Source organism: Hippocampus zosterae, chromosome 13, assembly GCF_025434085.1.
Source record: "Hippocampus zosterae strain Florida chromosome 13, ASM2543408v3, whole genome shotgun sequence".
NCBI lineage: Eukaryota > Metazoa > Chordata > Actinopteri > Syngnathiformes > Syngnathidae > Hippocampus > Hippocampus zosterae.
Genome location: NC_067463.1, coordinates 9,966,874 through 9,991,743, shown reverse-complemented (window position 1 = coordinate 9,991,743; position 24,870 = coordinate 9,966,874). Strand labels below are relative to the sequence as shown.

The 24,870-nt window shown below is 45.6% G+C and overlaps 2 protein-coding genes and 1 long non-coding RNA gene across 4 annotated transcripts; 1 reads left to right on the top strand and 2 right to left on the bottom strand.

Moving 5' to 3' along the window:
• The first annotated feature begins 49 nt into the window (after positions 1 to 49).
• smdt1b (single-pass membrane protein with aspartate-rich tail 1b) lies at positions 50 to 2,100 on the top strand. The gene is made up of 3 exons (XM_052084172.1): positions 50 to 438; positions 1,539 to 1,711; positions 1,795 to 2,100. The coding sequence occupies exons 1-2, from the start codon at positions 199 to 201 to the stop codon at positions 1,674 to 1,676; spliced, it is 378 nt and encodes a 125-aa protein (XP_051940132.1). The 5' UTR covers positions 50 to 198; the 3' UTR covers positions 1,677 to 1,711; positions 1,795 to 2,100.
• A 51-nt stretch (positions 2,101 to 2,151) lies between these two features.
• LOC127613207 (TRIO and F-actin-binding protein-like) lies at positions 2,152 to 19,103 on the bottom strand. 2 transcript variants are annotated; one of them, XM_052084148.1, is made up of 18 exons: positions 18,897 to 19,103; positions 12,510 to 12,661; positions 11,812 to 11,978; positions 10,288 to 11,357; positions 9,796 to 9,935; positions 9,012 to 9,159; positions 8,863 to 8,940; positions 7,758 to 7,808; positions 7,573 to 7,641; positions 7,024 to 7,113; positions 6,735 to 6,829; positions 5,390 to 5,549; positions 4,521 to 4,746; positions 4,204 to 4,303; positions 3,961 to 4,120; positions 3,731 to 3,835; positions 2,679 to 2,765; positions 2,152 to 2,368 (listed from the first exon to the last, which is right to left on the bottom strand). In XM_052084148.1, exons 1-18 carry the CDS (start codon positions 19,029 to 19,031, stop codon positions 2,213 to 2,215), a joined length of 3,189 nt encoding a protein of 1,062 aa, XP_051940108.1. In that variant the 5' UTR covers positions 19,032 to 19,103; the 3' UTR covers positions 2,152 to 2,212. The 2 variants fall into 2 exon arrangements, with proteins under 2 accessions (XP_051940108.1, XP_051940107.1); XM_052084147.1 differs by having other exon boundaries at positions 4,937 to 5,549; positions 18,897 to 19,102.
• LOC127613230 (uncharacterized) lies at positions 2,902 to 3,724 on the bottom strand. Its single transcript, XR_007966109.1, has 2 exons — positions 3,075 to 3,724; positions 2,902 to 3,018 (listed from the first exon to the last, which is right to left on the bottom strand). It is a non-coding gene; the product is annotated as an uncharacterized LOC127613230 (long non-coding RNA).
• Positions 19,104 to 24,870: the final 5,767 nt, after the last annotated feature.

The following is a 24,870-nucleotide window of genomic DNA, read 5'->3' as shown; positions in this document are numbered from 1 at the left end:
AACAATATGTATATTTCACCTCTACTGGAGTTAAACATAACTACTGTGAAACAGCTCTACTTTTAACACACGAATAAATATACTGTGAATTAAATTGTGGTTGGTGACGATAGTGAGTAATACGGAGTTCGAAGGTCTTGGTTTAACAGCATTTAAAAAGTAATTCAACTTCGACCTGGTGTATGATAAAGGCTGCAAATGAAACCCGACGTCATCAAAAGGAAACACCCAGTACGTCATTTAGTGACACCACCCACAGTTTTGACACTGGGAAAAATGGCGACGAGTGTTTTACGGTTCTCCCTAAAACCTAAGGTCGGGAACGCGGGCCTGCTGGGTCGTAACAGCGCTTCGAAAACATCATATCTAAACAAGACGGCGCAAACCAGAAGTGCGGTTTCGTCGTCGTCGGGGGCAATCCTACCGAAACCGGATAAAGTAAGTGTTTTGGGAGGCCGTCTTGTCAAGGCGAAGAAACATGACTAACCGGGTGGTGGAAACGAAGATATATGACATCTCCTTTGGCCAATCGCTGTGCTGACATGGGTACTCGTCGTCAAATGAGCCAATGAAGGCGTATTTACACAAATTTGAGGCAATACCAGGAAGTTCTTTTTTTTGGTCTAAAATTAATGGCGGACACTTAACGGACTCATTTCTGGAAATATGTCATTAAAATTGTTTAATGATGACTGTTATTCTTGATGATCTTAAAAAAAACGTTCCAAACAAATAGTGTCTTTTTTGCCCTATGCAATTTTTGGTCCAGCACAAATGTAATGCTTTCCTATCATAAAATTGACTAATATACAATACTGTGCGCCGTTATTTTTGCGTCAAGTGAATGTCATTTAATTCCCCAATATTTTTTTTCACCTCGTGTTTAGATGACGAACAGGACGCACAGCACTGTTTGCTAGGTAATATTAACCTTCCCCCTTTTGATTTTAATTACTAAATTACGACCATGTGTACTTAACATAATCCCATTAGCGCTCAAACACTAGTTGATGTCATGTGAAAAAAGCTTCACAGCTCATTGGATGGCACGTCACAATGCAGATGGAAAAAAGCATACTGCGAAAGCAATCAAGTTTTGAATGAAAAGAAATGGAAACAATTACAATTACCTAGTCAATTACTTGACCTTAATCCGATTGAACATTCATTTCACTTAGTGAAGACAAAACCTAAAAAAAGGCACTAACGAACATGGAGGAACCGAAGACAGCGGCTTCTGGTGATGTCTATGAGTTTGAGATTTCAGGCTTTCCCTGATTTTCAAGAATTTTAAGCAAAGTATTAAACGATGACAATCTGAATAATGATTGTTGGTTTGTACAATTATTTTTGGTCCCTTAAAAAAGTGGAGCCACATATAAAATGTGTTGTAAGTCCTACATTCCTAACATGCTGTGGCACAGTGCTTGGGAATCACTGTTTGAATAGAACATTGTAATGTCTGAGATGGAGTTTGAAATTTTATCATTTGCTCCATCTTTTAATTCTAACGTCTATATGTCCTCTTTTCCCTTGAGACGCCCTTTGGTCTCATTCGAATGACTGCAGTGGTGGTGCCATTCCTCTATGTGGGAACTCTGATCAGCAAGAACTTTGCCGCTCTCTTGGAGGAGCACGACATCTTTGTCCCGGAGGATGATGATGACGATGACTGAACCGATTTAAGACACGCTGATTTATGTGACCTTATGTAAGCCATATACAATTTGTGTTATTTTACTTAATTGCATTGTATGATACAACTTGCCCTAACTCTTTTTTTATTACGTACAGGGTGCATTGCTGAGTGGAAGAATATCATAAGGCAAAAGGAAAATGAGGAAGATGAGCGACACATGTCCTTCCTTCCATCCATCTACCTCTGCCCATCTCACTCCTCTGTCTTTTTGTGTGTCACCTAAACATCCATTTTCTAATTCACTTATCTTCACAAGGGTCACGGGATTGCTCGAGCCTTCACCTAAACATATTTCAATAATTCACATATCATGTGAAACTGACATAAAGGAAAGCATTCACTCTTGTACGCATGTTTGCATCTTGTGAACTCAATTAAAGTGAGTCATTACAATATGAAAACATGTCCTTGTCTTCGCACGGTGGTGTCACAAATTTTGTTGCATGACGCAGTTGTTTTGTGTGGAATTTGCTTTATTTGTCATTTACTGAGATTTCTCCTTGTTTCATTGCTTCATTGTTCACAGCTCTCCCTCGCTCTGTCCTGTCGTGCGGCATCAACCAATGTCAAATGTTCATTGAGAGAGTCCATCTCCAACCTGTTTCGGCACTTCAAGTCACTGAGCTCGACATAAGACTCCTTGTAGCGCTCATAGGCTGCCTCCTTCTCCTGAAAGAAAACATTTGAACAGTGGATTAGCCACACCATGTGAACAAAATGTAGCATATATCCAACGGCTACATCATAAGGTACATCTGCACAATTTCAAGCAAAATTCTGCTTTAAAACATTCTTTAGTTCCGATTGTCATTTTCATATTAGTTCAAGCATTTATTCTAAATGCAACTATAACAATGAAAAACTGCATTATTATCGTTTAAAATGCACAATTTCTATTACAGCTCTTGTCGTGGACCGCGTTAGATTGTGCCGGTGTACCGACACACTGGGGCCAGTGGCGCGTCGTTTATATCCATACCTTAGTTAGAGACTGGACTTCACTTTGCAGGCAGCTAACCTGCCTCTTAAGAGAGTGCACTTCATTTTCTTTGGCTCTGAGCAGCGTCTGAAAGGTGAGAAGTTGAAGGCGCTTCATTGTGTTTTGGACTGAGGATGTGGAACAGCAGAATAAAAAAAAATGTGTGTTCCTTGAAAGCTACTTAATATACATACTCTAGATGTATGATTTTTTAAAAAAAGAATTATATAAGCAGGACACAGTAGTTAATACTTGCACCAACTTGTCTTAAAACTACAAAGTATTTTTCTTGCTGCAATCTTTTATAGCAGTCACAATCGCCAAAGAGTGGAATTTGACACTACACACACACACACACACACACACACACACACACACACACACACACACACACACACACACACACACACACACACACACACACTACATGAGTAACAAGAAAAGTAATCCTGATGAAAAAGGTACATTTATTAGATGGTATAAAAATACTGTAAAAACAGTGATTCAGTACTGTGATGGACTACAATAACACTAACAACCAACACTTGACTACCAATTTCAAGGGGTTCATATGTATTCCAACGAGTGCCCTATAAACGGATAAACAAAATAAATCCACCTTGATGAATGGGGATTTTATGCTTTTATCCATGGAGACAATATGGCGAAAATAAGATTCGCATTTCGCACCCTTTTGAGACGGTCCATTCGAGAGAGCTTCGCCGGTCAACCAGTAGATGGCAGTGTATACTGCTCAAAGGAACCAAACGTGGGCAATTTAACAAGGCCGCGATGAAGAAAGGAGGCGTGTGTTAATGATGCATCCGGGACTCATTACTGGGATGGAAGACAACACATTAAGCAAACTTGCTCAAACAATTTGTCTCTTTAAATTGGGTCCAAAATCCCTCAGCGCCCATCTGCGAAATCCAATTCCGGGAACAATTAAAACAAAATGCCTGGATGCGGTTGGCTATACTTCCCTACAGTTTTTATGTAAGAGTCAAAATTGGGTAGGTTTGAATTTCACCACAGATTACTGCTGTCAATACCTCAACGTCTGATGCCACGTTGCCAAGGGATCGCACATCAGGTCGCTGTCCTGTGATGAAATAACGCATGCGGCTAATCTCTTCCGCCAGCTTGACTTTAAGCTCCTGCAAAAAAAAAAGTAAATTACATGCTTTGATTGATGAGGTACAGCAATCTTGCACAATCAAATGGAGTGAATATACGGTAACTTAATTTGTTTAGTGCACTCTATTGAGGTTTGGCCATTGACCTGGTTCTCTCTCCAAAGCTGTTGCAACTCTCTCTCTTTGCAGTCCAGATCATTTTCTGTTCTTTGGCCGCTCTGCTGGGTGAGGCTCAGCTGCAGACATTTCTCAGCGAAACGCTCAGACAACACATCCAACTCACTGTGCCACACGTCTACCGGCGGCCTGTCAAACACAAATACAGTAGCATTTGTACAGTTAATTGGAACATTGAGACAGAGTGTCATGGTGAAAACATGATTCCTTACACGTGTCCCCTGCAAGGTGCCTCCATGTGTGCGTCTCCGCCAGGTATCCGCCTGGCCTTCTCTAGCTCCTCTCTGTGGGCTGCTCTCAGAGCCTCCATGGCTGTAATAACAACATTTGCTCGTCAGAAAATGATTCCTGCCCTCGTGCTCAAACATCACAAGACACGCCGATACACAGCTCACTGCCATCAGATTCCTGTTACCATGGAAGCTGTTCACTTTTTATGGCCAACTCACTGTCTACCGTTTTGGGATGTATCAACCAGGATTGTAGGTGACAATCGGCAGGCATACGCACGATAGACTTTTGACACAACCTTCAGCAGAAGCCTGACGCTCCTCCTCCAGCATTTTGTCTCTTTGTCCCTCTAACTCGCTGAGCTCTCTCTTGTGTTGCTCCTGCAGCTCCTGCACTTCTTTCCGATGGGCTGCTTCCATGGCCTCCAGCTGGGCCCCACAGGGGGCCCGGGGTCCACATGGACTGTTCACTTTTATCACCATGGCTGCGTAGTCTCTCTTCGTGCTCTCCATTTGCTTTCTTGCCTGGATGATGAAAATAGAGAGGATAAATGACAGTACAAATGCAAGTCACTAGTAAGGGGAAAATTGCATCTTCACTTTAAAATGTGAGCCTAAGTGAACAGGTCTAAGATATGAAACTCCAGCGCTGAAAATGAGTCCCACTTCAGGCCAGCAAGTTAGAGTGTCTCAATATACGTTGTCGTTTCCTCACCTCCTTCGTATGGGCTTCGGCTGTGTTTGTTTGAACAGTGTGTGACCCGTTTAAAGTTGCGGGAGCCTTCCTCCAGCAGTCAGTTGGTGAACTGGTGACAAATGCTTCATCCTTATCAGTCCTTGACTGACAGGTCTGGGTGTCAACACGGGAATCAGAGGCCAGCCACGTGATCGTTTGATACGCCTGGACTCCGATGAGTGACTGCGCGCTCATGTCCTTAAATGACAGCCTCTCAAATTCCGTCCACTTCCTGCTGACCTCCGAGTCCATGGTGTCAATGACGGGCACAGGCACACTCCCCCTCTTCAGCTGCATGCAGTCCCACCGCCTGCCCACCTCGCTGAAGGGGACAGCGTCCTCAAACCACTTGTTCCTTTCTTCCAGCCGCTTAGCCCAATCGCGGTCCCAACCCTCCTCCTGTTCTTCTTTTCTCAGGGGGTCTGAGCTCACCTCCTCATGCACGTCCATGTCTGTTGGCAGATGGAGGCCTTCGGCTGTGCTGCTGGAACCTGCAGGCTCAAAGCCGGAGCAGGTGAAGCGAGCAACCGGTTGGCATGACGACGGGCCGAGGGAGAGGGGGTTCTCTTTCTCGCCGCCGCTTTCTGATTGGCTGAGGACAGAATGAGGAAAAGTAAAGGGGATAATGTTACATATCAGAAGAAAGACAGAAGGGCTCGCTGCAGGCAGACCACCCAAACACAACACCCAAATCTCTTTGATGAACTCGGGAGTTTCTGACTTCTTGCAACAAATAGATGATAATCTAATAACGCGCTTATGTTTAATTCGCCTGAAAGAAATCCGCGATATATAGAAATAAATACACCACGGTGGTTATTATCCCATTTACGGCACTTAAGATCTTCATCATTCATCATTAAAACCTTGATAATATATCAAAAGAGCACAAGATCAACGAATAACAATACGATTGTAGAACAAATGCAACAAAAAATGTGTACTCATGATGACAACGATGACGATGATGATGAAAATGCCGTAGTACAGTACGTTGATGAAATGAAGGCGTAAAAAAATGGACAAACTTGTCATGAGTTGAAATCGACTGTCGAAAGTTCCGCCTGCATGAGCATATCACTGCGCTTTAACATCTCAACCCTTCTCCAACGGTGACTTTTGTTTTTGTCAAGAACATGGCTGGCTGGCTTCGTTTCTAATTTTGTATACCTGGTTGGCTCAACCAATGCTGTTTTGGAACTGAAGTGGAGACCCGTGTCAGGATGCCACTCCACTAATATTGCATTTTGTACAGAAAGGGAAAGCGTTGAAGTGATTAGCAAGGCGTGCAGCAGGCTGACAAAACAATAGCATCGTTCTGATTTACTGACTCACAACATTTGGCTTATTTTCATGACGGTGGAGATTTAAACTCAAAAGAAAATGTAGCAAAATGGTCGCAAAGGGCAAAAATAAAAAAACACAAAAGAAAATCGACGCTATTCCGTGACTGTGAACCCAGAATGTGCGATGAAAGGGGTTTTACTGTTTTCATTATACTTTTCATGCTTTTGTGTATAGATTTTTCTGTTTTTGCCAAATGACAGTATATATTTTTTAAATTGCTTTCTTCTTGTTTGCGATGTTTACATGTGTTTATCCAAATTAGTAAACCATGTTCTTCAGTCAACCCCTCAGGGTATAAAAGATGTACAGTATTTGGCGATTGGAATGTGATCTAAGCCATGTCAGAAAAGGTTTTTTTAGATTTTACAGCCTTTTTCCACAGACTATTTTTTTTCTTTACAGCCAGTTCCCAGTATGCAGCCACACTCACTGCGTGTTGTTCTGGATGGCCTGCTTCAGTAACGTCACCCAGTTCCGCCGCAATGTAGAGGTCACTGCAGAGAGAGTGAACACTGCCCTCTTTGTCTGGGAGTGATCAAAAGACCCAGCAAACACGCACGCGCACACACACACACACACACACACACACACACACACATGCCATTAAACAGGAAGCAGCCGAACATATAATAGATGCGAAACTGAACAGGGTAATAAATGATGCTGATACTCTGGTACTTTGCGTAAGTCAATTAGCCAAGAAAAAAAAAGTACAATACTTGAATCCGGAGGCCAAAGTTTTTTTCCACATCCCAGTCCGACACATTGACACATGTGTATAAGTCAATCTCTCCGTCCAAGTCATCTGACTATCACACAAGAAGAAAAAAAATAGAAGTCTATGAATTCATAGTGAAAACCTGAATTATGAAACTCATATGAATCGATATAGGCTGGGAATGGGTGTAAAACCCTGAAAAGAATGTGACTGATATGAAATGCAGTTAAAAACACAACTATAAGAAAGCTCAAAGTCACTGTTGGGCAGAATACTCATTTGTCCAAATTTGGTCAATTTATATGATTGTATCTATTTTTTTCCTTTTCCCCCCCTAAATGTCTATCTTTGGTCATTTCCCATCTGATCTGTTATTTGTACAAAGTATTGACCAATTTAAAATATTGAAAATGTTTTTCCTCTCTTTGATGATGCACTGTTAATGGCTTAACAAACATGTTGTGTTTTTGGTTTCCTGAAAAGTGATGGTTTTGGCGATAAGAGGATTCTGATGCCAGTGATCAGTAGCCTCTTGTGCCTTAAAATGTACCTCCTCAGCCTCGGGGTCTCTGTAATATTTCAGCAACTCATCATCCAGAACAAACCAGTGTTTCCTCCACTGTAGAGAAACACCAAATTTACATCCAGTGATTTGGTGGCAATCGTACAAAATCAATGAAACATTTCACAAGTATTGCCCCCCCAAAACAAACAAACAAACAAACATGTCTTTACCTTGTCATTTTCATCCAGTCGAGACATCCACCCCTTCAAAGTGGCAGGCATCTGCAAAAAGAGGAGGAAAAGGAACTATGATAAAGCAATTTGTTGTGGTTTCTGTGTCAGTGATGACAGATAAAACCGACATGACACTTCTAGCGAAAGCAGAACAAAGCTTACAAGAACTTAAGTACCATACTTCTTCATATGGTGTGAGGGAGGGTTTGGTTTATAAGGGATGTAATAAATAATAATAAGTTTTATTATTATTATAATCATTATAAATCGAGAGTTCAACTTTACAGATACCACGTCTGCTCTGTAAGTGGTAAAGTTTTGGAGCATGAAAGCATGCAAAACAGAACAGACTGCAAATACTGAATTTAAGCATATTTTAAAAAAAAGATCTTCCTATTCAAATTTGAACAAGAGAATAAAAAAAGACACCAGTACTCACAATGGTGATGGTATCCAATGTAAGAGTGGGAATCCATGAAATTGGAGGTGAAATGAAAAGGTTTTTAACACCCATTTTCTTTTTGAAACGAATGGCTGTGTTACTTCAACAATTCTTTAGCACTTCAAACTTTTATGTGGCGACACAAAAAACATTAGACTGCAATTAATGCATCTTTTAAGGCAATCATCCATCATGCAGTGTGTGTGTGTGTTGCCTCAGCTATTTCTGTCATGAGGCTGCAGCATCTCCCAGTCTATTGATAGAGGCAATAAATAAACGTTCACGTCCTAGAGCAGTTGCATGTGGGCAACACTCAGTGACCCTAGTTTAATTTTTTAAAGTAAAAAGATTAGTTGTTTGGAAAATGGATGCCTGGGAAAATTTTTACTGCAGCTTATCGGTTGAAAGTTGCAATAACAGTGTTCACCATTAGATGGCAGGCATAACCTCAGAACACCTCCAAACACATGTCGTCTGCCATCCTGGCTCGAAGCCAGGACCAAATTCATGAAAAAAATGTTGTATTGGAGGTAAAATTGGAAGCAGATTATATGTTCACTGAATTTAAAGACAAAACTGTCTGCCAAGTTTGTTTCCAGAGATACTTTGGAATGAATGAATGAACACTTTGTTCCACATACACCGATTCAAGGGCTTCACCTTTGTCTGTGGACCGTCGGGAAGCCTTTGTTCCGTCATCTTTGCAGATCTCTGCTCCCCACTTTGCCTGTCTGAACTCTATGAGGGAACGACCACAGCGCGAAACAGTCAGTTGATGTTTTGGTCCAAATAAAGTAATAAAATGGCACCTGTGTACGGAGAGATGCTGTCAACTCTCTTTGTGATAATCGACCATTCTCAGAGTCCTTCTCTCTCCTGTCTCTCACTCGTTCTCTTCCTCGACCTCTCTCATCCGACGCAGAATCCCAACTGTAGAATTCGGCCTGAGGTTGATGGCTTCACAACAATTGCATATTTTGGTAGTAATTACATTGTCACTCGGATTAAATGTCATTAGATTTTGTGCCCCCAACGAAACCATTGAACAATACTCTTTAAAAATATATTGAAATTAACACTGTAAATATATAATGGACTATTGTGCTGACAGTACAGTATTCATACAGGATGAAATATATTTAGCTTTACAAACTTTGATGCAACCTTAGTTTCAAACACAGTGAAAAGTTAGTCAATTAACATCAATATTTGATAGCGACATGCTAATGAAGTAATAGATACAAGAGAGTTTAAAGGTTGAACTTATCAAAGCTTATCTTGAGCTAAGTAGCCTGTTCAAGATGACATTTTTATATACAGTACACCATTTATAAAATTTTATACATGTAACACAAGAATGAAAACTGGCCCAGAATTTAGGGTCATGTTGATCATTTCTGGTACACTGTCTATTTTGGATAAGTCACTATGAAATGAATACATTGCCACAACTACAATTCCAAATGCTAGTTTTAGTTTGACTAATATTTCCATTCAAAGTTTTAAACAACAATCTTTTTGCTTTTGTAATCTTCCACCCCAACCAAGCAAAACAATGTTTGTCTTATGGGACAGCTATGATGTTCGACTAACCTTTGCGTCCGGAACCTTTGGTCTCTACAAGGACTTGGACTCTGGTTCCTCCTCCTCAGACCCGGATAATCGTCCTCTGTCTCACCGTGGATTGTTGGAATGTCAGCCAGTACTATGTAGTCCTCCATTGTCATTCCCACCTCAGATTTCAGATTTTAAGAGTTAGAAAAGCGGGATCATTCAACACCCCAAATGTGTTGACCAGTTTTGGAGTGTTATTCTTAGTTGAGAGTTATTTTGTATTATACGCTTCACTGGCCACTTTGTAAGGTCTGTATAGCTGCAGAGTCTAATGAAAACCAATATCTGAGTTATATCCTTATTTATGTCTTTGTAGTATTAAGCAGATATAAGACACAACAAACTATGACCACAATAACATTATCCATCTATTTTTTAATACTTGTTGTCCTTGTTACTTTTGATAATACTTGTTGTATACACTATGCAGGGATGTCTATTATTGTGGTTGGTGGTGAACTAAAACTTTACCTCCTCAAGCTCTTGTGCAGCGCTCTTGGGTTCAGAGAGGAGCAAGGCCTCCATGCCTCTCCTCACGCTACTCCTGCTTCTGTCACCACTGATCTTGGTATTCCCCACACTGAAATTGTCCGTTTCCGTAATGGCAACAAGTGGCGGTGATGCACCAGGCCCCTGGTGATCTGCACCACGCCTCGAAGCAGAAGAACCACACGAGATGGGAATGCTGAGTACAGACTGTGAGGATCCCTGCCAGGAGCCATGGGAGGCACTCGCTCTGCTGTCTCTTGAGGATGGCTGTCTCTGTGAGATGCGGCTGTGTGAGCCATTTCTGGATGGAGACCCTTCTCTGGTTTGCGGAGATCTTTGGGATCCCTCCTCTGTGTTCTGTTGAAATGTTGATGAGGAAGAGGCGTGGCGGGAAATGGACTCCAGATTCCTGTAGAGCCTCTCAGAGTCTAAACTATGTTTGTTGGAAGCTCGCGATGGGATTTTAGATTCTCGGCCACATCCTCCCTGTACTTCATAGCCTTCATTTTGTGAAAAGAAGGACTCTGTGTGCTTGTGAGAAGGTGTCAGTCTGGATGGTGACACCGTTCGAGAGGCAAAGGATCCCCGTCTACGTGATGGACTGGACCTGCTGGATGTACGCTGAGAGGTTGCGTGTGAGGGAAGGTTAGAAGAGCCATGAGATTGGGTCTCACCTCTGGGGAGGGAGCGCATTCGGGGGTCTGATCTCTTGTGTCTGTCTGGGCTCATTGAGCTATGACGAGTTGGACAATTCCTCAACGACTCAGTACCTCTTCTAAAATTGGAGTGGTATGAGTACCTCTGAGGGGATTCACTTCTCCAAGTGTCCTGCATGTACGTTTCAGCGTTTCTTCTCTGTGAGGGAATACCAAGATTGACGTTCCTATATGGGACAGAGGCTTTGGGCTCAGGAACGTAGTTGTTGGGTAGCGGGTGACCCCTCTCATAGTAACGATAAGACCTTTTGTTGGCATCCTCCGCCAGATGTTCACCATCAGTTCTTTGTTCTGGAGAGAAGTAGCCACTCTCCTGTTCCCTGACTCTTCTGGACTCTGAAATTCAAACAAATTTAAGATAATCAGATTTAAATCACTGGCGTTAGCATGGGGTAAGATGCCGCAAATTGGCCTGTAACATTCAAGTTCTTGAGCAAACAGTCTTGAGCAAACGACTCAAACAGTAAAAAGACAAAAAAAGTAAGTCCAAGATCTGCCTCAATTCACAGTTGCACCAAAATGTAATGAATTCTTTCTCAGTACATGAACCGCCACCCCTTCACAAAGTTTCTTTGAAAACGGCTCTGCAGTTTTGACTTTTTCCAGAAAAATTATCAACCAACAACCAAAAACGAATTTTAAAACAATCAACATCGCTTTTGTGCTCTGACTTATCAAATTTGGTATAGTTCCACCTAATAACATACATGCTAATGCTGTAAAAGATCTTGAGTGGAAAACAGTTTTGCTTCTTCTGAAGTACAGATGTTGTTCCCATGTGCAGAGTGACCTGAAGTTCTGCGGGATCTGTTCCTGCCTCTCCTCTCGTCCATCCAGGGACTCCCAGCACCTCGAAGTGGAGAAGGGTCCATCCGTGTCATATCTCCGAGGGTGACACAATTCCTCTCTGAATTTGGGGAGTTGCTCCTCCGTGGACTTTCTGAATTATTTTCAGAGCTGGAAAAAGAGGGTTGAAGGACATTTAAGACAAGCAGATGAAGTAAGCAGATTGCCAAATTAAACTAAGCATGATAATCAATCTACAGGAAAGCCACAGGGCAAGTTTTAACACAGCTGTTGTATTGGATCTCATTATATCGTGCGGGCATGCTCAAAAGTACAAGAGTCAATTAAGCAGTTGGTTCTTTAACTTTAGCCCCGAAGAGCTACTTCGTCCGGCTCTTCAGCAGGATTCCTGAGGTGTTACCAGGACGATTAGGAGACACTGTAGTCTCTTCACCATGTCCTGGATTATCCCCAAAGACTCTTCCCAGCGGAGATGCCCAGTACACCTCACCAGGGAGGTGTCCAGTAGGGATCCAAAATTAGTATGCAACAGTGTTTTTTTTGGGTACAAATTCCACCTCAATTATCTTATACTTTTCCTTGTAGAAACCCAAGTGCACTGAGAAAACATACAGTACCTTCTCTTTAAGTTTAAGTTTGCTGCTGCGGACGTAAGAAAACAGGACGTATATAACGTGTCACCTAGATTGTGTGTCAGTGTCACAGATATCAAGTTCGCACTCAGGACTCAGACTGCGGCCAAGACTCCACTCGTAGGTCCAAGCATCTCTGATGTCGTCACTGCTGGCGCTTGAATTTACCTCAGACAATACTTGCTCATCATCACCCAGCTCCTGAAAAAGAAGAAAAAATAGGACACAACCAGTCAACCCAATCATCGATATGGAAAAAATGATGAAGTTAAAAGTTGTTCTGAAATAACAGACTGATTTCATTGTTTTAGTCTGACTTAAATTTCCCATTCTTTGATCACACAGCACATTTAGTTACACAATTAGTTACGTTAACAATTACAGCAAGTGTAGCAGTTATGCCAATAATGACCAGCACAGAAATGTGACACAGCAGAGAAAGATTGAAAACAATGAAGTGCAAGTTTACACTACGACATTGAAATGAATAATTGTACACTACGATAATGCAAGTTGGACTCACCGTCAACGCAACCATTCATCCAAAGCAGCATCTGCCAACTATTAATACGCTATTCATTCGGCGAGCAAAGCTAAGACATCGACTGCACGCCGGACGTAACACAAGCTAGTCCCCGTTTACCCTCATCATTATTTTATTTCTCTTTTGCATTGCAAGTACCGCCTACAGGACTCTTTTCCCAGCCATATCTTGATCCCTTTTGTTGGCTCAACACTCCTTAGTGGACCTCAAAAGTGACTTTTGATCTCCGCCTCAACCTTCTCTAGATTTTTCAGGCATTTCTACCTATGAATGAAATCACTATACAGTCACAACTCAGCGATATTCCTAATGTCGTGGAAGTACGTGCATGTGTCACATGGCTGTCTCTCATTACAACAGATTCTCTGTGCTCCCTATGACCCATCAAGAATTAATCATCCAGATTCAAACAGCATCTTGCTGTTTCTCTTGGTTGAGAGTCTTATTTCCCCGTCACCGACATTGCCCAAATTTTGATTGTATGTATGTCACGTTGAGCCCGAGGCGATGAGAAATCGCCTCGTGCACAACAGAAAAAACGAGGTGGATCCCCGGAGAAGCAGACAACGAAAAGATCTTGTGAGAACAAAGGGATTTTAATAAATAACAAAAGGAGCCCGAACAGGGAAAACGGTAACAGAAAGCGCTGGTCAAATAAGAACCAGGAAAAAATAAGGAAGATAACCGAAAACGCTCGCGAAACAATAAAGGGCGAGGAACTACCGAGATAACAATTAGATCACAATGTGAAGTACGCGAAGATTGGGGCCGTAAGGCAATAGGGCAGCGAGAAATGGTCGAACGACGAGAATAGCAAATAGCGAGCAATGGCACGGTAAGGAATTCTCCGGCAGTGAGATGACTGCCGGAGTCGCCTAATAAAGGCACGTAATCAGCCCGAAATAACGGGCAGGTGTGCCGAACAGGTGGCGGGAGAACCCGCCACCTGCTGGCGAGCACGCGACGTGACAGTACCCCCCCCTCAATGGACGCCTCCCGGCGGACTACCCGGTTTGGACGGATGAGCAGTGTGGAAGTCGCGCAGAAGGGACGGGTCAAGGATCCAGGAGCGAGGCACCCATTGCCGCTCCTCCGGCCCGTAGCCCTCCCAGTCGACCAGGTACTGGAAGCCCTTGCCCCTGCGCCGAGAGTCCAGGATGGCACGAACCGTGTACACCGGGTCCCCGTCGACCACCCGCGGGGGCGGCGGCGGAGCGGGAGGGGGCGCCAAGGCGCTGGAAGACACAGGCTTGAGCAGGGAGACGTGGAACACGGGGTGGACCTTCATGGAGGCCGGCAGCCGGAGCCTGACCGCGACGGGGCTGATGACGGCCTCGACCTCGAACGGGCCAGCGAATCGGGGCCCCAGTTTGGCAGACGAGCCGGCCAGGCGAAGATCCCTCGTAGCCAGCCACACCTTCTCTCCCACCGCATATGAGGGCGCCGGGCGCCGACGACGATCAGCGATCCGCCGGTTCCGGGACGCAGTGCGGGACAACGCAGCCCGGGCCTCCCTCCACACGTGATGGGCCCGCTTAAGGTGGCGCTGCACGGAAGGGACCTCCACCAGCCCCTCCTGGGACGGGAACAGCGGTGGCTGGTAGCCGTAGGCCGTCATGAACGGCGACCTGCCTGTAGCGGAGGAGACGAGAGTGTTGTGGGCGTATTCCACCCAGGGCAGGTGGTCGGCCCAGGATGCCGGACGGTGGAGACAAACACAGCGGAGGGCCGCCCCCAGATCCTGGTTGGCGCGCTCAGCCTGCCCATTGGACTGAGGGTGGTATCCCGAGGTCAGGCTGGCCGTAGCTCCGAGGGACCGGCAGAACCGCTTCCAGACGCGGGACACAAACTGGGGCCCCCGATCCGATACGATGTCCGCCGGAATGCCGTGGAGACGGAAGACGTGCTGGATGAGGAGGTTGGCGGTCTCCAGCGCCGACGGCAACCTGGACAAGGGCACAAAGTGAGCGGCCTTGGAGAAGCGGTCCACGATCGTGAGCACGACCGTCCGGCCCCGGGAAGGCGGTAGGCCCGTGACGAAGTCCACGGCGATGTGAGACCACGGGCGGGGAGGAATGGGCAGCGGCTGGAGCAGTCCTGCCGGAGGTTGATGTGACGACTTGCCGCAGGCGCAGGAGGTGCAGGCCTTGACGAACTCCGTCGCGTCGTGGCGGAGCTCCGGCCACCAGAAACGCTGGGCGACGAGCTGCACAGTCCGGTTCACCCCGGGATGACACGCCACCTTGGATCCGTGACCCCACTGCAGGACCTCCGAACGAAGGGCAGGAGGCACGAACAGCCTCCCCGCTGGGCACCCTGCCGGCACCTGCACCCCCACCAGGGCGGACTGGACCCGCTGTTCAACCTCCCACTGGACGGCCCCCACTATGCACTGGGTCGGGAGGATGGTCTCCGGGGAATGGTCCCACCCCGCAGGTTCGTGGAGCCGGGAAAGGGCGTCAGGCTTAGTGTTCTTAGACCCGGGGGAGTAGGTGAGGACGAAGTCGAACCTGGTGAGGAAGAGGGCCCACCGGGCCTGACGGGCGTTAAGTCTTTTTGCGGAGCGGAGATATGCAAGGTTCTTATGGTCGGTGTAAACAGTAAAGGGTTCCTTAGCCCCCTCGAGCCAGTGCCGCCACTCCTGTAAGGCGGTTACCACAGCCAACAGTTCCCGGTTGCCCACGTCGTAGTTGGACTCGGCGGCACTGAGTCGGCGGGAGAAGAAGGCGCAGGGGTGCAGCTTCTGGTCGACTGGGGAGCGTTGGGACAGCACCGCACCCACCCCTGAATCCGAGGCGTCCACCTCTACGACGAAAGGGTGGTCAGGGTCAGGATGTTGCAGAACCGGGGGACTAGTGAACGCCGCCTTAAGACGCGCGAACGCCGCATCCGCGGCAGGGTCCCACTTAAAAGGGATTTTGACCGAGGTAAGGCGGGTTAGGGGAAGCGCCATCTGGCTGTAACCCCGGATAAAGCGTCTATAGAAGTTGGCGAACCCCAAGAAACGCTGCAGTTCCTTGCGGTTGGACGGGACCGGCCAGTTAGTGACCGCACGCGTCTTAATGGGGTCCGCCCGTAGCTTGCCCTGTTCTATAATGAACCCCAGGAAGGAGATGACGGGAACATGGAACTCACACTTTTCTGCCTTGACGAAGAGCCGGTTCTCGAGCAAACGTTGTAGCACCAGCCGAACATGTTGCTGGTGCTCATGCAGAGAACGAGAAAAAATTAAAATGTCGTCAAGATAAACAAAACAGAAGATGTTGATCATGTCCCGGAGCACGTCATTAATGAGGTTCTGGAAGACGGCAGGTGCGTTTGTGAGGCCAAAAGGCATGACGAGATATTCGAAATGGCCCAGGGGGGTCTTAAACGCGGTTTTCCACTCGTCGCCCTCTCGGATGCGAACCAAGTGGTACGCGCTGCGTAAGTCTAATTTTGAGAATATGGTGGCTGATTGCAATGGGGCGAAGGCGGAGTCCAACAAGGGTAGCGGGTATCTATTTTTAATTGTAATTTCATTTAGTCCACGATAGTCTACGCAGGGTCGTAGGGACTTATCCTTCTTCCCTACGAAGAAGAAACCCGCCCCTAACGGTGAGCGTGATGGTCTGATGAGACCTGCAGCGAGCGAGCTGTTAATATACTCCGTTAACGCCTCACGCTCGGGATGGGATACCTGATACAGACGCGAGGTTGGCAACGGAGCGCCCGCCTGCAGGTCTATCGCGCAATCGTAGGGGCGGTGTGGGGGCAAGGAGCGCGCGCGATCCTCGCTAAAGACCTCCCCAAGGTCCCGATAGCACTCCGGCACTCCGTCAAGGCAGATCTCCTCGGGGGGCGTGACGCGTTCGTGCCTCCCGACGGCTGACTGCAGGCAGTGCTGGTAACAATAAGGGCTCCAGCTATCGATAGCGGGGCGCGCCCATGAGATCACCGGGTTATGCGTCTGGAGCCAGGGTAAACCGAGGATGATCGGGGCGTTCCGGGACCGCATAACATAAAAACGACGATGCTCAATATGATTCCCGGATAATGAAAGCTTTAACGGCTCCGTTCGATGCGTTACCACCGCCAGGAGGCGCCCATCCAGATCACGCACCCGCTTCGCCACAACCAACTCCTCTAAAAAGCACCCCAGTTCGGACGCGAGATTAGTGTCCATTAAACAATCATCTGCTCCCGAATCCACCAGGGCCCGAACCCGTCTTGACCGGGACTCGCCGAATACCTCCGCCTCGAGCTCGAGTCTATTAGGATGTCCTGGTCGCTTATCGACTCGCCTAGACTCGGGGGGCGACGCGCGGGGCCGTGACTCACAGTACTCGGGAGGAGCGTGGAAGGACGATCCCGGATGGCTGGTTGCGGCGCGGGGGGATGGTTGGGCGCCGCTTGTTGTAGCATGGTCGCGATGACGGCGCCTTCCTTCCTCCGCACCACCGTCCTTGCCGCCCAGCTGCATCGGCTCGTCCCGGGAGTGATCACCGAACCCACGATGTTCCTCACGGTACGTGGTGCGGCGGGACGGATACCGATCACCTCCACGCTCCCGGCCTCGCTCCCTCAGGCGATTGTCCATAAGGAGGGCGAGGTCGATCAGCTCCTCCAAATCGGTGCTGTGGTCGCGGGTCGCCAGCTCGTCCTTGAGTAATGAGTTCAGGCCACGGCGAAACAGTCCACACAGGGCCCGATCGTCGTACCCGCTCTGCGCGGCCAGGATCCGGAACTCGATGGAGTAGTCAGCGACCGAACGCCTTCCCTGCTGCAGGGCGAGCAGCCGCCCCTCCGCCTCTCTGCCCCGCACGGGATGGTGGAACACCCGACGGAAGGCTGCCACGAAATCAGGATAGGAGGTGCGGAGATTCGGCTTTGCGTCGCTGGTCGCGATTGCCCACGATGCCGCCGGACCTGTCAAGAGACTCATGATATAAGCCACCTTGGCGGCGTCAGTGGCATAGGAGGACGGCTGTTGGTCAAAAACGAGCGAGCAGTTGTGTAAGAAGTGTCCACACTGCCCGTGCTCACCCCCGTAACGAGGGGGATGTGGAAGCGAGGGCTCCCTCGACATAGTAGGGTACGAGGAGGGAGCCTCCGGGATGGTAGGACGAAGCCCGGAAGGTGGTCTTCGTTCCTCCACCCGAATAAGGCGAGGTTCGAGATCATCGAACCGATGAGCCAGCATGGAGACCGCGCCGTTGAGTTCCGTAAGGGCTTGGCTGTGCTGACTCATTTGCCGCTCTTGTCGAGCAAGAGCGGACAAGATCTTTTCGGCGTCTGCGGGATCCATGGTGGCCGGAGAATTCTGTCACGTTGAGCCCGAGGCGATGAGAAATCGCCTCGTGCACAACAGAAAAAACGAGGTGGATCCCCGGAGAAGCAGACAACGAAAAGATCTTGTGAGAACAAAGGGATTTTAATAAATAACAAAAGGAGCCCGAACAGGGAAAACGGTAACAGAAAGCGCTGGTCAAATAAGAACCAGGAAAAAATAAGGAAGATAACCGAAAACGCTCGCGAAACAATAAAGGGCGAGGAACTACCGAGATAACAATTAGATCACAATGTGAAGTACGCGAAGATTGGGGCCGTAAGGCAATAGGGCAGCGAGAAATGGTCGAACGACGAGAATAGCAAATAGCGAGCAATGGCACGGTAAGGAATTCTCCGGCAGTGAGATGACTGCCGGAGTCGCCTAATAAAGGCACGTAATCAGCCCGAAATAACGGGCAGGTGTGCCGAACAGGTGGCGGGAGAACCCGCCACCTGCTGGCGAGCACGCGACGTGACAGTGTATGCGCCATAGTCTTTCAGGAACCTATGCCTAATACACATCCAACTCTCTCGAGTTAAAGTCACTTTTTGCAGTTCAGATTAAAAGTGTCATGTACACACCCGCTCTTGTGACGCATCGGTTGGTGCCGTGTCAAGGTGCATATGACCTGGCCGCAGGCAGGCGCTGCAACGAGACGGGTCAAAGGTGTTGGGCTGGAAATGCCGGCAATAGCAGTCCTCAGATGGAAGAGACATGTCGCCTGTGATGATCCGGCATCTGCCATTGAGTCATTATTAAAACGTGATTGAGCTTTCGGTTCGTGTGTGGATGTTGGGAGACTCTTAAGCATCATGAGAATAACAAGTATTATTGGAACATTTTAATCTTAACTCTTGTTGATCAGGCAAGATATACAATATTAACTCATTCACTCCCAAAGACGTTTTTAAACGTCTTTTCAGACTTGGTCTAGAATTGGCTGGTACTGAATGAGTTAAAGGATACAAGTAGACACAACAAGGAAATACTGCATTTGGAATCATTTAGAAAGGTTAACTTGCATCTCTGATTGAAAAATGTCATCAACCAGCGTTAAACAAAGTCTATGCTAGCAACATGTGCGGCACTCTTCTTTACCTTCTTCAAAACCTTGTTTCCCTTCCAGAGTAGTTGGCTTCAGGTTCCAACGGATTGTACGTTGTTCTGGTACTTTGATGCATTGTTCCCTGGTTGAGTTCTTTCAAGCTAAAGTTGATTGGTCCTCACATAGGCCCACATGGTGACTGTGTTGTATCCGATACTTTAGAACGTTGGACTGCCTGACAGCTGCCTTATGGAGCAGGAGAGGTTGCTACACAGATGGTTGCCATGACAGTGAACCAGCATGGAAGTGAAATAAAAGACAATGGCACCATCTGATCCTCGAACAGAGCAGACCAGTACAATCAGTAGAAATTTGGGCCTTTTATCTGAGAGTGCACAATGACTGGCCAGGAATTGCAAAACTTAAGTCATTAAGCAGTTTAGCAAGCAGTTATGTTAGAAGTGTCACGATCTACGCTATCAATAGCCCTTACTTGCCATTATACTGTATTAAGTACACCATACTATTGCTCAGTATTGTTTAATATGGTTGCAGTGGTGTAGACTTGCACAGACCAAATCATCGTTGTTTTGGCCTACAAGAAAAATGTAAACTGTCTTGACCTAAAACCATAATTAAAATTTAACTTATATTTTCACGGGGGCAGGTGGGGATAAAGTAAGACAACAGTTTTGACATGTCCGAATTGATTAACATGTTCAACCGAATCAATTACAGGATGTTGAAATAGTTAAATGATATATACACGTGGGCAGCTCGGTGATCCAGTGGTTAGCGTGTCGACCTCACAGTACAGAGGTTGTGGGTTCGAGCCGGCCTTCCTGTGTGGAGTTTCTATGCTATCCCCGTGCCTGTGTGGTTTCCTCCCACATGCCAAAAACATGCATGGAAGGCTGATTGGACACTCTAAATCAGGGGTGCCCATTAGGTAGATCCTGATCTACCGGTAGATCTAAGACAGGTCCCAAGTAGATCCGAGGAGTGTCGAGAAGAAAAAAAAACAAACAACCATTTGTGTGTCTTTGTACATGTTAGTAATATATTTTTTGTGTTAATATACACTGCACACTAATCAGTCTCATTTTCACAAAAAAAAAAAAATTAAAAAATAAAATAAAGCAGGTAAATCTTTAATTTGTGTGTGTGTGTGCGTGCACGCGCCAGTAAGGGTAGATCCCGTGAGGTTAGTTGATCAAAAAGTAGATCTTCGATCCAAAAAGTTTGGGCACCCTTGCTCTAAATTGTCCCTAGGTGTGAGTGTGAGTGCCGATGGTTGTTCGTCTATGTGTGCCCTGTGATTGGCTGGCAACCACTTCAGGTTGTTCCCTCGAGGATAAAGCGGATCGGAAAATGGATGGATGGATGAATATATACCTGTACCATCAAGTCAAAGAGGCCCAAGTATTGAGGCCAACTTTTCTTTAGGATTTCAGCCACAGGGGGGCATGTCTGTAGAGCATATGACAGGGTGTGCGTGTGCATGAAGCACACCAAGCTCTCAAGCCCCTGAGGCAAGGACTATAATTAAACATGTTGGCAATAGCAATTAACAGAAAACTATTTTTACCTCATGCTATGTTATGCAATCTCCTTTTATGTAGCAGTTAGCTCAGAAACAACTTCAAACACTACTTAGCTTTTTATGTTACCGCATCCACACAAGTTTTTCTAGAAACAATTTCATCCTTTTGAGGTTTTACTAACACAGTTTGAGTTGAGAAGCAAAATGGCAATATACCCAGAACCGTAACAAACAACTTATAATGCATCTCGGCACATTTTGCTGTAGAAAGTCATCAGGTGCACGCGCATGAAATAATTCAATTTCAATTAATTCGTCCTATAAATATTATTTACTGACTGCAAATCATGTATCTTTGTTCATTCATCAGTGCCAGTGACCTACTGCGACAGACCAAAAAAATCTGATATGTGTCATCGATAGCAGAAGGTGCGAACTATTGCAATTCGACAAAATAGGTGACGGCGTTGTGCAATTATGTCGACTTTGTGTTCAGCTAAATGGGGGCAGATTTCACACTGAGCAAGTACATTTGTGAATAAATTGAGATACTACCATCATTACTTCAGTATTCATACTTGATGTGACTTTTTTTTGTCCATGTGAATATGCATTGTAAAATGTGTGCCTTGGCTCGATAAAGGTTGGAATACACCACTGGAGACCTTTTGGGGTCAATTGGTCCACCTTGTCAGATTTGTTGGACATGTACATGGCAGCATAGTCCAAGACCATGCCATTAATATACTCACTTTGTTTCCTACTTAAAAAATATACCGCTTCAAATAATTAATAGAAAGACTTTCCGAGAACGCTGTCGTGCAGTATGTGACGTAATAAGCGTGATCTTAAGCGGAGAGGACCTCAGTGGAGAGGTCACACACTCCTAACCCTGTTGCCATACTCAGCCTCGTCCCCCTCAGGCTGATATTGATCGGGACCAGCGATCATGCTTGGAATCGGACGTCAGTAACTATAGCTTTCCGTTTTAGTATCTTTTGAACTCGCATGTCATACTTCTGAATGGATAATCCATCTTTCAATTTATTTTTTTTAAAAGGCCCTTTTATGTGTCATATTCTCTGACCCTAGAAGATTCTTTTTATCATAGCGACAAGTTGTAAATGTGTCATCGTATACATTTATCCGATCACAACAGTTTTATATTTTCTTATAAATGCTTCATAGATCATGAGCTGTATGTTGAGAAAGCAGGACGCTTGATGAAGTTACTTTCAGTCGTCATTTTCTGAAATATAGTATTTTCGTGACAAATCGGTGTTGTTGTTTACATTATTGCTGGCTTGAACCCATCATAATTTTCATCAAGATAGTATGACAAGGCCAGTGGTTAGCACGTCGGCTTCACAGTGCGGAGGTGCCGGGTTCGATTCCAGCTCCGGCCTCCCTGTGTGGAGTTTGCATGTTCTCCCCGGGTCTGCGTGGGTTTTCTCCGGGTACTCCGGTTTCCTCCCACATTCCAAAAACATGCATGGCAGGCTGATTGAACGCTCTAAATTGTCCCTAGGTGTGAGTGTGAGCGTGGATAGTTGTTCGTCTCTATGTGCCCTGCGATTGGCTGGCAACCGACTCAGGGTGTCCCCCGCCTACTGCCCGGAGACAGCTGGGATAGGCTCCAGCACCCCCCGCGACCCTCGTGAGGATCCAGCGGTTCGGAAGATGAATGAATGAATAGTATGACAAGAGTGACGATATCAGCATGATTCTGAGAAATTAAAGTGGGATAAATAACACTTTTTACAATATACAATACAATACATGCTGATTTATATAGCGCTTTCACAACAGCGGCATTTTAACAAATGTTTACAATTTTGTTTTGAATCCAAGTCGCGAGTCAATTTTTAGTGATGAATCCATGTTGCACAAGCTTTTATAGTTCAAACTCATAGAGAGAGAAAATGACAATATCCCCCCCAACAAAATGACGTGTTATGATGAAATGTTGACGTTGTTTGATTCGCCATCAAAAATCTGTTTAGAGACACATGAAGCCATCTCTGATCAAAATCTGCTGTTGACAAGTGTAATTGGTGTAAAAGTGTAGACCGTCCAGTGTCTGAGCCTTTTTGCCAAATGCCAAATCTTAAAAAGCATGTTTGTGTCATTTCCAGTAAAGTTACAAAATTACCCTTGCAATTTAGCCCAAGTACAAGCAAATGCTGTGTTCTAGATGAGACTCGAAATGTGTTTTGCATGATTTGAGTTACTAACCACAGCATTAGATACAGCTGTACAGCCAATACAAGAAGTGTGTTGTTTCTTAAATGTCCGGTAAACCCAATTTACCAGTAGCTATATGAGTGTACAAAGTCCGATATACAACTGTCAATATGATGCTGTGACGTCCCGCATTAATCCAAATTACAATCGTGAAAATAAACATATTCTTAAAACTAATGGGTCGTCATCACAGTGTCACTGAAAACTGAAGAGTACTTAATCTTGCTAGTTTGACAAACCCTCTTAAACTGACGACTTTTTTCTGATTCATAATAAGATGAAATCAATCACACACACACACACACACACACACACACACACACACACTCACACCCATACACACACACACGCTTCCCGCACGACGCGGCCTGCTTTTCTAAAAACATGTTGACCTGGATGAGCTCTAAAAGTGAGTAATTGGCTCTCATGACATTTGAGCTTGGGAGTCATCAAGCGGGGCCACAGAGACAAAAAATACACCAACACGCCTCATCATCTGCCTATGAAATCTAAAAATGGAATTAAGAGGAGAGTTACCGTGATGCTGTTGAGGGTTTGGGGTGGTTAATTCAAGAACTGGCCTTCTTTGTGTCTGGAAGATGAAGCCATTATGTGTCCAAGTCAAGATTATTATAGTTAATGAAAACAAACAAAATAACAAGAACTCACTTCTCAATACAATACCAATAAATATTATTGGGAAAAAAAGAGGATTCAAGCTGTTTATTGCCATTCTCGGCTTCTGTCAAAGTAAACATAAAACAAAGTTGTGTTTTCAAACCAACTACACAGGCGATGTTGTAACTTATTAGCCTCTAAACAACGGATATCTGAACATAAAATGTGCAGCAACACAACTTGGAAGATAAAAAGAAAATGATGTTCACAGCTATAGTTCAGCAACTCAGGACTAAAATGTTCTCGACTAAAATGTGTTCAAAAGGAAATCACTAAAAAGACTTTATTGAGTCTTTTAATAATTTTTTGATTGAACTGGTCTGGAGCGAATCAGCCTTGGTTGTGGTCAGTGAAAGTACATTTTCACACGGCCCCAAATATCTTTGAATATTTTTTTTCTTCCTTTTAATAAATAACATCACCTGACCGCTTTTGTGTTAACCGGGGTTATCCTTGCATGACATTTGTTTGATGATCGAAAACATCTTCATCTTCTTCTTCCGAACCGCTTCATCCTCACTAGGGTCGCGGGGGGGGGGCTGGAGCCTATCCCAGCTGTCTCCGGGCGGTAGGCAGGGGACACCCTGAATCGGTTGCCAGCCAATCACAGGGCACACAGAGACGAACAACCATCTACGCTCACACTCACACCTAGGGACAATTTAGAGTGTTCAATCAGCCTGCCACACATGTTTTTGGAAGGTGGGAGGAAACCGGAGCACCCGGGGAAAACCCATGCAGGCCCGGGGAGAGCATGCAAACTCCACACAGGGAGGCCGGAGCTGGAATCGAACCCGGTACCTCTGCACTGTGATGCCGACGTGCTAACCACTGGACTACCTTGCCTTTTTATTAGACAGGGTCCCTTTCATTGATATCCTTCTCCCATAACAGTATGTTGAATCAACAACGAATGTAATAACGTGCAACCCACTTTAAGTGTTGCGCATGTTTTGGACTAGCTGATTGTAAAACAATGTGCCCATAAATCATCAAGCTGCGAAAGAAACAGTCACAACTTTTGGCTTTATTCAAACGTGTTACT